The sequence below is a fragment of the Budorcas taxicolor genome, chromosome 14, assembly GCF_023091745.1.
Source record: "Budorcas taxicolor isolate Tak-1 chromosome 14, Takin1.1, whole genome shotgun sequence".
Classification (NCBI taxonomy): domain Eukaryota; kingdom Metazoa; phylum Chordata; class Mammalia; order Artiodactyla; family Bovidae; genus Budorcas; species Budorcas taxicolor.
The window spans coordinates 46,715,383-46,727,981 of NC_068923.1; the positions used below are offsets into that span (position 1 = coordinate 46,715,383).

Consider the following 12,599-nt stretch of genomic DNA (forward strand, 5'->3'; position numbering starts at 1 on the left):
GTTCCAAGGAATGTTATCAGCATCTTAATTGTCAAGTCACGTGTGTGACTGATTATTTAAACCAAGCACCACGCACACTCGATACAGTGTGAGTCTGGCTGTATTTTGGGGGTCACCATTGTCTGCAGAGGCTGGTTTAAATGATCGGTGATGCAAGAAACCCTGTTGACTATCTCTTCATACATGGCTTTGAGAGGTGGGCAAAGTTCTGTTACCTCAAGAACCAACCCTCTAAGAAATTTCTGTGTTTAACTCTTTAGACTGATGCATGCTCCATGGGAGAGAGCCATTGTTCCACTCATTTCTTTCACTTTCCTATCCTTTCATGCTCCTATCAGTTTTCTCATGATTTGAACCAAATGCTCAGAAACCCACCAGTCAGGGCAGAACAATTGCGTGCTTTCAGTGTTCAGCAGGCTCCGCAATCACTGAAATAACCCCGAGTTGTTACCAAACAGAAAACAAGAAAAAACCCACACGCCAAACTGTGCATATTGACTTTCTCAAGCCACAGGATCAATCGGAGGTGGTTAGCTGGTTACTCTGCAGATAATGTGGTCAGGACTGCCTTGCTGCAGACACTGGATTTTTGTTTTAAAGCCTACTTCTTACTGAGTCTTTCTCTCTCTCTCTGTCTCTCTTTCTGTCTCCCTCTCTCCTCCCCTCCCAAGGAATAATTACAGGCTGCAGAGTCAAAAGCATTAGAACTGTTTACAAAACAGCTCATAAAGTTTAAAATAATGGGGGCGTGTGTGTTTGTGTAAAACACAATAATGTGTATGGCAGGGGGAAACAGTATACCCTTCTTTCTTCTTTCACTGCCTCATGTCACCCTCCAGAATTTAAGACATGGAAGTGAGCAACAGAGTTCCTTTTATTCTGGTTCCTCACACTTCATTTGTGATTTGTATTTATCTAATGTCATTTGACTGTTGAGGATCAAAATACAGACCCTCAGAAGTGTGGGGAGAGGGTGGGTGCTGGAACCAGCTGCTATCTAATTAATAGGGCAGTTGAAATTCCCATACAGATGCTCCCTCGTGACATTCAAGAGAAAGGTGCTTTTTTTGTTTTTTTAATGAGCCCTTTGCTATCTTTCAGAAGTCCTAAAGAACAGCGTCCAGCAGGTTAGTGTTCTAAAGTGAAAGGGGCATTTTTCCAACCCTTTCTGAAGTCTCCTCCTGTGCAGACTTACAAAGATTTTGCAATGCTCCCCTCCAGATTTTATTATTTTTTTAAGGTGAAAGAGTCACCTCCAGCCTCAGAGCCCATCAATCATTTTGCTTTGCAGGTTGAGATCTGCTGCGGCAAAGCCAAACCTCGGTGCTGGCAGCACTGCCCCGGGTCTGGACAGTAGTGAGGCTGGCGCTGACAGTCAGAGGAGGGCTCTGTCCCCTTCGGCACTGATGCACTGGGGATGCAGGCTGGACCGAGGGACAAGCCCAGCCCGGAGGAAGCACCTCTTCCCCTGGTGATTGATGGAGGACAGTTAGGAGCTCTCCAGAGGCTGGGGAAGGTTGCCCTCTCAGCCAGTTACTCTGAAGTCTTTGTCAGCAGAAAGAACTCTCCTGGGTAGTGAGTGACATCATGCAGATGACAAATGACAGCTTTGCGTTTCGTTCTGCTTGATGAGTACTCAGTACCGCATGCAGGTGAGTTAACGCTTCCCAGAGGCAAACACTCCAGAGCACTGTGGTTTCACGGGCACTGCTGGCTCTTCCTCATCAGTCGTCCGTTTTCTTTGCGGATGTTTAAAGTATTAATGCTATTGAAACATGAGCAGGGGTGATATCCAGATCACTGTGTTTATGATTATGCAATGAAGATATTATTCAAGTCATGTGTTAAGCAGTTCTGAATGTTGTTTCCTTCTGTTTCTTCCTTTTGGAGTACAGATTTTAAATTATATATGTGTATGTATATATATTATAATATACATTGTATATTGTATCTATACATAAATATAATTAATATAAATACTGTAAAATATATGGTGAATAATGTATATACACACACATATATATTTATGCTGTTTCAAGAGACTGTTTCAGACCAAAAATCTGTATCAGAATCTCTGATTGACGTTTCCTTTGTATTTTTTTTCTCCCCATTCCAGGACCCCCTCTGCAGATGTCCTGAACACTTCTGACTACAGCAATTGATTCTTCAACCGGGATACCTAATTCCAGGTATTAGCTCTTGTCAGAAAGCTTTTACATCCAAGCTCTGTGCTGGAAATTCTATTTTGGCAATGAATTTTGAAATTGGAAAAGTTGGAATGAGAATAAAGGACAAAAGTGAATTTGCAAAATAATCAAGCGCTTAAAAAAAAACACAACCCTACGCTGGGAGGGTTTGCTGCTTCTGACTCACAGGCAGCCCTTTCTCTGCCAGTTTATGTGCCAGTTCTCACCGAGTTGTAGTCCTTTTTCTGCAACCGTGTCCGGGGTTTGGATTTCATTTTCATCTTTCCCTCTCCCCTTTCTCTGACTGCCCAGACCTGCAGGAATCAGGAGACAGACATTTTCTCAGTTTTGCGACATTGGAGCAAGCACAATGAAGTATTCTTGCTGTACTCTGGTTTTGGCTGTCCTGGGCACGCAGCTGCTGGGGAGCCTCAGTTCCAGCATCAGGTCCCCAAGATTCAGAGGACGGATACAGCAGGAGAGAAAAAACATACGACCCAACATCATTCTTGTGCTCACCGATGATCAAGACGTGGAGCTGGGTGAGACATTGGCTTTTTCACTTGTTCGTCCCTTTTGCTCAAATGATTGACTGACCTCCTGTTATCAGTAACAGTCTGAAAACATTCAGGGGTTTGATGCTTAACCAAAACCTAGTTTGTAAAATGTACTTGCATTGATGGTAAAGCATCTGGTTTGTGTTTCGACATGACTTTTTTGGTCTTAAGTTTTTGAAGCAGTGTGGGGTGGCGGGTGTGTACGAGAATAGGGGTGGTGAGAGGAAACAAAACTATAAAAGTCAAGGATTGGATCGTGCACCTTGGAAACTCTTGGTCAAGAGCTTTTTAAAATATTTGAGCAAAGTTGTTTCAAAGAACATGAGAGTATGACTGTTAATTCTCTGCAGTGCATATGAAGAAAGGTAGATACACAAAGAATTTCCAATTGTCAGTATTATTAAGGTGAATCCTTTATTCACAGCTTGTAATTGTTATGTGATGCCTATCTTCTGCTGCTGCAGATCACTGCTACCCACCTTAGACAGGATGCTTTTCAGAAGAATTCACTCACCTGGGTTAATTCTGGAGTGCTTGGAAAGCCTGCCAACATCCAGTATTTCAGCTTAGCTTCTAAATCTTCTGGTTGGGTTTCTCACCCTTTCATCTGCTTTCATGGCCCAGCACTATGGTCTTGCCCATAAGCTTAGGATCAAGTTCTTCTATGGTACCTAAGACAGATGAAAAGTTTGCCCTTACAAGTTGTCACCAGCACTCCTTTCCATTCTTGAACCAAATTCCTTGCTCTCAAGCTATCACACTGAACTTGACCATCTCTAGTCTTGCCCTTCATGCTGGCAGAATACCTTGGGCTTCTTTCCAGAGCTCCTGGCTAGGTTCCTTGAGGATTAAACCCCTGTAGACTGGAAGTTGATCCACAGGGATGGGGACTTTGTTTTCCAGTTTGAAACCAAACTATGGAATCTCAACAAAGTTAACTCTTTGGATTCAGCTAGAAACAAAAGCAGTAAAAGCCAGTGGAGGTAATAATTGCTGGATGTGATTTGCAGTCTGTTGCCTCTCACTTAATTGTTTAAACACGACCATGGATTTTTAGGCAACATGTCAAAATGAAAAATCTTGGAGGTGTGACTTTAGTGTGTATGTGGCTGGTGGTTTAAGTTTTCATTCACCTATAGCATAAGTAAAGTGAAGACATTTGAATTCACCTTCCTTAACATTTCTCATAACCCATTCCTTTCGCTGAAGCCATTCTCTGCTCTCCTAGTTTTTCCTAACTGGTTGATCACCTGACGGTACCTGCCCCTTCTAGTCTTGGCCCCTCCTGCCTATTCTTCATTTCATGCAAGTATCTGATTGGGTTTGTGCTGCTAAAACCCTCTAAGATGTTCCTTGCCAAGAGGATTAAAAACCTCCTCTCTGTAGGCTGATGAGCTCTGGGCATCTGCCCCCTACCTGTCTCACTAAGACTATTTTCCTTTCCCCCAATTTTGCTCTGTGCTTCATGGAAACAGCTAGTTGTTTGAAACTGTCTAGTGGTTTCGTCTCCCTCACCTATATTTCATGCCTTTACACATCTCATCCCCTCTGCTCTTTCCACCTTTCTCCACCTAGAGAAACCCTACCTATTTTTCATGACCCAGTTCAGTACCTTCACCAAAACCATCCTGCCTTCCAGCACGGTGGATGGAACTTTGTACCACCTCAGACCTGCCTCCAGCAGGACCCTTAATCCACCATGTGTTTCCATACCTGTCTCTTCCACTTGATTGAGAGCAACTAAAGGATAGGGTGTGTGTGTGTACATTAATCCCTCAGCCGTGTCTGACACTTTGTGACCCATGGACTGTAGCCCACCAGGTTCCTCTATTCATGAAATTCTAGAGACAAGAATACTGGAATGGGTTGCCATTCCTTCTCCAGGGGATCTTCCCAACCCAGGGTTCAAACTCACATATTCTGCCATTTTCTGCATTGGCAGGAGGATTCTTTATTACTGAACCACCAGAGAAGCCAAATATTTATTAAGCAATTACCAAATACTGTCTTCTAGTGGAAGCACATGAATATAATGGTGAGGAGTTGGCGGCCAACTGTTTCTTACACGTTTGTCTTTACTTCTTTCCTTGATTTTCCTCCCAGACACCAGGCTAAGCATTCACTCATTTAATTTTCACCGTCACTCTATGTAGTAGTTACTACTACTCTATTCAGATTGTGCTTAAGACAAATGAGGCTTAGAAGATTTGCATAGGCTCTGATGAGCTAGGAAATGGTGAACCCAGGACCTGTATTAGGTCCGAATCTCCACAGCTACACATGTAACCATGATTCCTTCCATCAGTCCATCCTTCAACAAATATGTATTGAGCCCTTCCTAAAATAACCTGTAAATGTATGATAATATCCTAGGTTCTGAGATAATGACAAGATGGGTCTTATTATCCCATTGACAGAGCAAGTTGATGATGAACTAGAGTGAACAATGGGTAAACATTTAGAGAAGACCAGCCACCTTTCTCAGCAGAAAAATTATGTTCTGGGTGGTGCGTACAGTTTCATGGAGACTTTTATCTGGCTGATTGTAATGCCCTCATAATCTCTGAAATTTTCTGCTCTAGTCTTTAGTTAACTTTGGGTTTGGGTATTGTTATTTTTTTTTTTTAATCATCTTAAACCATTTTTAAGTTTGTGTTAAGTACATTCACATTTGCAAATCTCCAAAAACTCTTTTCATCATATAAAATTAAAGCTCTATATCCATTAAACAGTAACTGACTAGCTCCCAGCTCTTGGCATTCGCTGTTCTACTTTCTGTCTCTATGAATTTGACTGCTCTGAGTATTTCATATATGTGGAATCATACAGTTTCATACAGTACTTGTTTTTTTGTGACTGGCTTATTTCACTCCAATATTCTTGCCTGGAAAATCCCATGGAAAGGAACCTGGTAGGCTATAGTCCATGGGATTGCAAATAGTCAGACACAACTGAGTGACTTCACTTTCACTTTCATTTTATTTTACTTAGCATAAAGTCCTTGTTCACTGTTTACCTATGTTATAACATGTCTCAGAATTTCCTTCCTTTTGAAGGTTAAATAATATTCCATTATATGTATATCCACCCTTTGTTTATCCATTGATCTCTTGTTAGACATTAGTGTTGCTTCTGCTTTTCTATTATTGTGAATAATGCTACTATGAACATAGGTGTATTAATATCTCTTTGAGACTCTGCTTTCAATTCTTTGGGGTATATACCCAGAAACAGAATTACTGGATCATTAGATAATTCTATTTTTAATTTTTTGAGGAACCACAGTACTGTTTTCATAGCAACAGCACCATTTATCCATTCCCACCAGCAGTGCATAAGGGTTCCAGTTTCTCCACATTCTTGCCAACATTTGTTATTTGCTGAATTTTTGATAATAACCATCTTAATGGGTGTGAGATATTCTGTCACTGTGGTTTTGATATGGTTTGATTTGTTTTGTTTTTTTGCTTACATGTGATTTTGTTTGCCAAATATTGAACAAACCTTAGCCTAAAAAAGCAAAATTTTTGCTCCTGTAATACTGCAAGCATTTTGGCTTCTGTGCCTCCAGAAGGATATCAGACTTAGAAAAGGCTTAGGAAAACAATTCCAAAAATTGTAATCGAATACTTTTGAGAAATTAAAAATGAAACAATTCTATCTTTTTGTCTGAAAAGACAAGACTAAGAAGGATGGTAATCCAAGTTTATGAAATCAAGCTGGGACGAAAAGCTCTTATTCAGTAGGAATGAGGGACACTCCCTTAACTTTGGGGACAAATAAAATAAACTAGTACTTTGTGAAGGGGGTGAGGCACAGAAGGAATTTATTAATAAAAGTGCTAGCACCTGATATGTGAATAACACTTTATCTTTTCCCAAGATCATTTATTCTCATTATTGCATTTTATTGTCATTCCATCCAAGTTGGGTGGGTAAGTTCAAAGATCATTATCCCAAAAGAAAACTTAGTCCATGGAAAGATTAAGTAATTTAACCAATGGTCCCCATGCTTCTGGATTTGCTTTTTCCACTACTTGGGAAGTGGTTTTCAGGTTATGCCTCTATCTGTAAATAGTTCAGGCTTTTAGGCAAAGCTAATGGGTGGAAGATTTATATCTTAAAAAAAAAACAACACTGAAGTATAGTTGATTTACAGTGTTCTGTTCATTTCAGGCATACAGCAAAGTGAGTTATACGTACAAAAATATCTATTTTTTTTTCAGATTCTTTTCCCTTATAAGTTATTACAAAATGTCCAGTATAGTTTCCTATGCTATACAGTAAGGTCCTTGTTCATTATCTATTTTACATATACTAGTGTGTGTATGTCAATCCCAAACACCTAATTTGTCCCCCCCAGCTTTCCCCTTTGATAACCATAAGTTTGTTTCCTATGTCTATGAGTTTTGTATATAAGTTCATGTGTATCATTTTTTTTTTTTAGGTTCCACATATAAGCAGTATCATATATTAGTCTCTGGTTTATATCACTTAGAATGACAATCTCTAGATCCATCCATATTGCTGCAAATGGCATTATTTCATTCTTTTCTATGGCTGAGTAACATTCCATCATATATATACATGGGGTATTTATATATATACACCCTATCTCTTTATACATTCATCTGTCAATGGACATTTAGGTTCCTTCCTCCATATCTTGGCTACTGTAAACAGTGCTGCTATGGATATTGGAGTGCATGTATCTTTTCAAATTATGGTTTTATTTTTTAAGCTAAAAAATACAAATGGACATGATTAAAAGAGTTTGGGATGATGGCTATCATCCAGGAAAGGAATGGTAACCAAGAACATCAGCAGTATCCATGTTTTATTATGAAATTTTAAAAACCTATCTGAAAAAAATAAAAATATATCTCAAGCAACTATGAGCAAATGTTAAGTTTTTAAAAAGCTAAAGACACAGTATTTATTCTATTTTTCCCTCTCTTTAAATATTTTACAAGTCAAAAAGAAGAAAATCAAAAATGCTTGTGGTACTCCCCTAAGTTTCTGAGACCACAGTCAACGAGATTAAGCTCTAAGCCTTTCCCAAATGAGACTTTCCTGGTGGTTCAGTGGTTAAGACTTTCACCTTCCAGTGCAGCGGAGCAGGGGATGCAGTTTCGATCCTAGTCAAGGAGCTAAGATAGATTTCCACATGCTTCATGGCCAAAAGGCCAAAACATAAAACAGAAGCAATGTTGTAACAACTTCAATGAAGACTTTAAAAATGGTCTACATCCAAAAAAAAAAAAAAAAAGAATAAATCTTTCCCAAATGGTCCCTGAGTACCACTCTGAAAAGCAAAATAGTGAGCTGATTAGACCATTGATCTGGTTCAATGTGGCATTTCTTAAATTCTTAGGAAATTTGCCTGGTGCTAACATCTTAGGATAGCTGACTTATGATCTACTTATATCATAAGTAAAATTAAGAAATCTTAAATGCATGGAAACACTTTGTCTAAAGCAGAGGTCACAAATGGGATCTACAGTCCAGAGCTATTCCACAGATGGGTTTTGCTTATCAAAACAGCATGCTTATCAAAATCAAGGCAGCATTTAAAAAATCAAGTGATTTTTATATACTAGGGGGGAAAAAATCCAGATTCTGACTTTTCTTGAAAAGTCATTGAAAACCTTACATCCCCGTGAGGCAGCCATGGGAAGGACTTTTCTTAAAAACTTTACATTTCCATGAGGCAGCCTTCAGTTAAATTCTTAAGGGGGGAATTCGCTGGTCATCCAGTGGTTACAGAATCTGCCAGCCAGTACAGGGGACATGGATTCAATCCCTGGTCTGGGAAGATCCCATATGACAAGGGGCAACTGAGCCCACATGCCTAGAGCCCATGCTCTGCAACAAGAGAAGCCACTGCAATGAATCGCAACACAGAGTTGCCCCCAGGCAGGGAAAGGATGTGGACAAGAGATGGTTATGGGGTTTGGAACTGACCTGTACACACTGCTATATCTGGAGTGGATAGCCAACAAGGACCTACTGTATATGGCACATGGAACTCTGCTCAATGTTATATGGCAGCCTAGATGGGAGGGGAGTTTGGAAGAGAATAGATTTATGTTTATGTATGGAAAAAACTTCCCTGGTGGCTCAGACGGTAAAGAGTCTGCCTGCAATGCGGGAGACCCAGGTTTGATTTCTGGGTTGGGAAGACCCCCTGGAGAAGGAAATGGCAATCCACTCAAGCACTCTTGCCTGGAAAATCCCATGGACAGAGGAGCCTGGTAGGCTACAGTCCATGGAGTCGCAAAGAGTCGGACATGACTGAGCTACTTCACTATGGAAAAGGCAGAGGAACCAGAGATCAACTTGCCAGCATCCACTGGATCATGGAAAAAGCAAGAGAGTTCCAGAGAAACATCTATTTCTGCTTTATTGACTATGCGAAAGCCTTTGACTGTGTGGATCACAATAAACTGTGGAAAATTCTGAAAGAGATGGGAATACCAGACCACCTGACCTGCCTCTTGAGAAATCTGTGTGCAGGTCAGGAAGCAACAGTTAGAACTGGACATGGAACAACAGACTGGTTCCAAATAGGAAAAGGAGTACGTCAAGGCTGTATATTGTCACCCTGCTTATTTAACTTCTATGCAGAGTACATCACGAGAAACACTGGACTGGAAGAAACACAAGCTGGAATCAAGATTTCCAGGAGAAATATCAATAACCTCAGATATGCAGATGACACCACCCTTATGGCAGAAAGTGAAGAGGAACTACAAAGCCTCTTGATGAAAGTGAAAGTGGAGAGTGAAAAAGTTGGCCTAAAGCGCAACATTCAGAAAACGAAGATCATGGCATCTGGTCCCATCACTTCATGGGAAATAGATGGGGAAAGAGTATCAGACTTTATTTTGGGGGGCTTCAAAATCACTGCAGATGGTGATTGCAGTCATGAAATTAAAAGATGCTTACTCCTTGGAAGAAAAGTTATGACCAACCTAGACAGTATATTGAAAAGCAGAGACATTACTTTGCCAACAACGGTCTGTCTAGTCAAGGCTATGGTTTTTCCAGTGTTCATGGATGGATGTGAGAGTTGGACTGTGAAGAAGGCAGAGTGCCGAAGAATTGATGCTTTTGAACTGTGGTGTTGGAGAAGACTCTTGAGAGTCCCTTGGACTGCCAGGAGATCCAACCAGTCCATTCTGAAGGAGATCAGCCCTGGGATTTCTTTGGAAGGAATGATGCTAAAGCTGAAACTCCAGTACTTTGGGCACCTCATGCGAAGAGTTGACTCATTGGAAAAGACTCTGATGCTAGGAGGGATTGGGGGCAGGAGGAGAAGGGGACGACAGAGGATGAGATGGCTGGATGGCATCACGGACTCGATGGACGTGAATCTGAGTGAACTCCGGGAGTTGGTGATGGACAGGGAGGCCTAGCATGCTGCGATTCATGGGGTCACAAAGAGTCGGACACGACTGCACGACTGAACCAAACTGAACTGATGGCTGAGTCCCTTCACTGTTCACCTGCAACTATCACAATATTGTTTGTTAATCAGCTATACCCAATACAAAAGAAACAGTTTAAAAAAGAGAGTAGCCCCTGTTCAGCCCAACTAGAGAAAGCCTGTGCACAGCAACGAAGACCCAGGACAGCTAAAATTTTAAAAAACAATGCTTGAAGAGCGGTCAAAGCTGACCTGTTGGGTGGGGCCTATCCACCCCAGGCCCTCAGGGTCTCCACTGCTCCCCAACACCTAGACCAAGAAGCACCTGTCTTTGCCATCATGTCCACACTGCTGTTTTTTATCATCAGGGGAAAATTCTGTGTTTGGAAAAACCAAAGCATTGTGATTTTTCTTGTACTTGGCTGGCTTCACTTGCCCGCCTTCACTGTCTAGCCCTGTAGGCATTTTTACTTCCATTCCCCTAAAAAGCTAGTCTCCACTTTTAATGGCCTTTAGCTCTTTAGGGGAAAAAATAATGAGTCCTAGTGACCTGGAAACATTCCAGACAGATTTATTATCTGCTTCTTAGTCCCTTCTTTGCCCAACTTGTTTTCCCCCCCCAACTTGTTTTTAGCTGAAACATCTGTTTTTTTGTGGGTTTTTTTCCTATCAATTCCATAGTTTAATAGAAAAAGGTGTGCTGTTCGATCATGTTATTTTTTTTCTAATGCTTTCAGAATTCAAATTTTCAATAGACCAATAAAGCCATTTTTAGTATGAGAAATATCACTGTTTAAATTTCCATACTTAATTGTTGGCATAAGGATGTGCTTAGTACAGGCCATTTATATATTTCAAGCATTGACTCTACCCCATCATAAAACAATGGCATCTAAAAACAACCCTATATGTTTGATAAGAGCTGTGTTTGCTGGTCGTTATCACTCATCAAACCATAAACAGTTGTAATTCACACCTAGGTGTGTCTCCTATTCATACAGGTGTGTATGAATACCACATACCTGGGACTTCCTTAATGAATGATGATGGCAAAATTTATTATCAAATTTCTAGTTTTGTGAGTTGATGGACATGATGAACAGCCTCAATGAAAAGTTTAATGTTTGGTAGTACAAAATATTGCAAAATTTCAAATATCAATTGCTAAGATATTTGAATCAGGAAAGGCAAGTCTTTGTTATAAAGTTTGCTGCTGCTGCTGCTGCTGCTAAGTCACTTCAGTCGTGTCCAACTCTGTGCGATCCCATAGACGGCAGCCCACCAGGCTCCCCCCGTCCCCGGGATTCTCCAGGCAAGAACACTGGAGTGGGTTGCCATTTCCTTCTCCAGTTATAGAGTTTAACATGGACGTAAAGTAATTCAAGTTCACTGTGTGATTTTGGTAAAGTCATCCTGATGAGTGAGACGTTTTCTCCCCTCTGACCTTCTACATGCATGTGATTTGAGAATAAATGACTTGAAGCTTGTAGAACGATTGAAATTCCTGGCTCTGACTCTGTCAGGCCCCAGTAACCCCGTACACACCACCTCCAAAGGACTGTTCCTGGAGCCTTGATTTCTAACCCATCAGAATTGCAAACCTGACAGATCTTACGGGATTCCCAGAGAGTGCCACTTCTCTCTCAGTCACTGCTGACCTAGCAGCATCCTAGTCCACAGCTGACCACTGTCAAAGCACCCCCACCCCTGCAGGAGCGATGGCAGACATCCCCAGTCCCAACCTAGAACTCTGGCACTGGGGCAGCTTTTCTTAGCAGCCTCAAGAGTCAGCTGTGGCCCGGACCTTCCCTGTCCTCAAGCCAGCCCAGTCCGCAGTGCCCCCATGCCAACTACTGGACTTCATTATGGTCACTTCATAGCATCCCTGTCAGGCTTCCACCTCAAAGGACCACTTTAAATGATAATAAAGCCAGGCTTCTCGATTAAGAGAAGCATAGGGAACAGTGCATGCTGGGTAGATGGGAATTGATATCTTTAAACCAGCTTTAACATTTTAAGTCTTGAAGCACAGACAAAAGTAAACTTCTATCTTAATCCATCAGGACTGCTGTAACCAAATACCATAGACGAGGTGACTTGTTGCTGCTGCTACTGCTAAATCGTTTCAGTCGTGTCTGACTCTGTGTGACCCCATAGACGGCAGCCCACCCGGCTCTCCCGTCCCTGGGATTCTCCAGGCAGGAATACTGGAGTAGGTTGCCATTTCCTTCTCCAGTGCATGAAAGTGAAAAGTGAAAGTAAAGTCACTCAGTCGTGTCTGACTCCTAGTGATCCCGTGGACTGCAGCCCACCAGGCTCCTCCGTCCATGGGACCTTCCCAGCCAGAGTAGTGGAGTGGGGTGCCATCGCCTTCTCCGTCCAGTTGCCAACTATCAACAACAGACATTTATACAGACATTCATTTCTC

At 41.5% G+C, this 12,599-nt stretch overlaps 1 protein-coding gene across 2 annotated transcripts in view; it reads left to right on the forward strand.

Annotated features, from left to right (window-relative positions):
* Nucleotides 1–2,142: 2,142 nt before the first annotated feature.
* Nucleotides 2,143–12,599, forward strand: part of SULF1 (sulfatase 1) — a 92,961-nt gene continuing 82,504 nt past the window's right edge. For both annotated transcript variants that reach the window (XM_052651433.1, XM_052651432.1), the window contains exons 1-2: nt 2,143–2,189; nt 2,499–2,728. In XM_052651433.1, the coding sequence (XP_052507393.1) occupies nt 2,557–2,728 (172 nt within the window). In that variant the 5' untranslated portion in view covers nt 2,143–2,189; nt 2,499–2,556. The remainder of the gene's footprint in view (nt 2,190–2,498; nt 2,729–12,599) is intronic.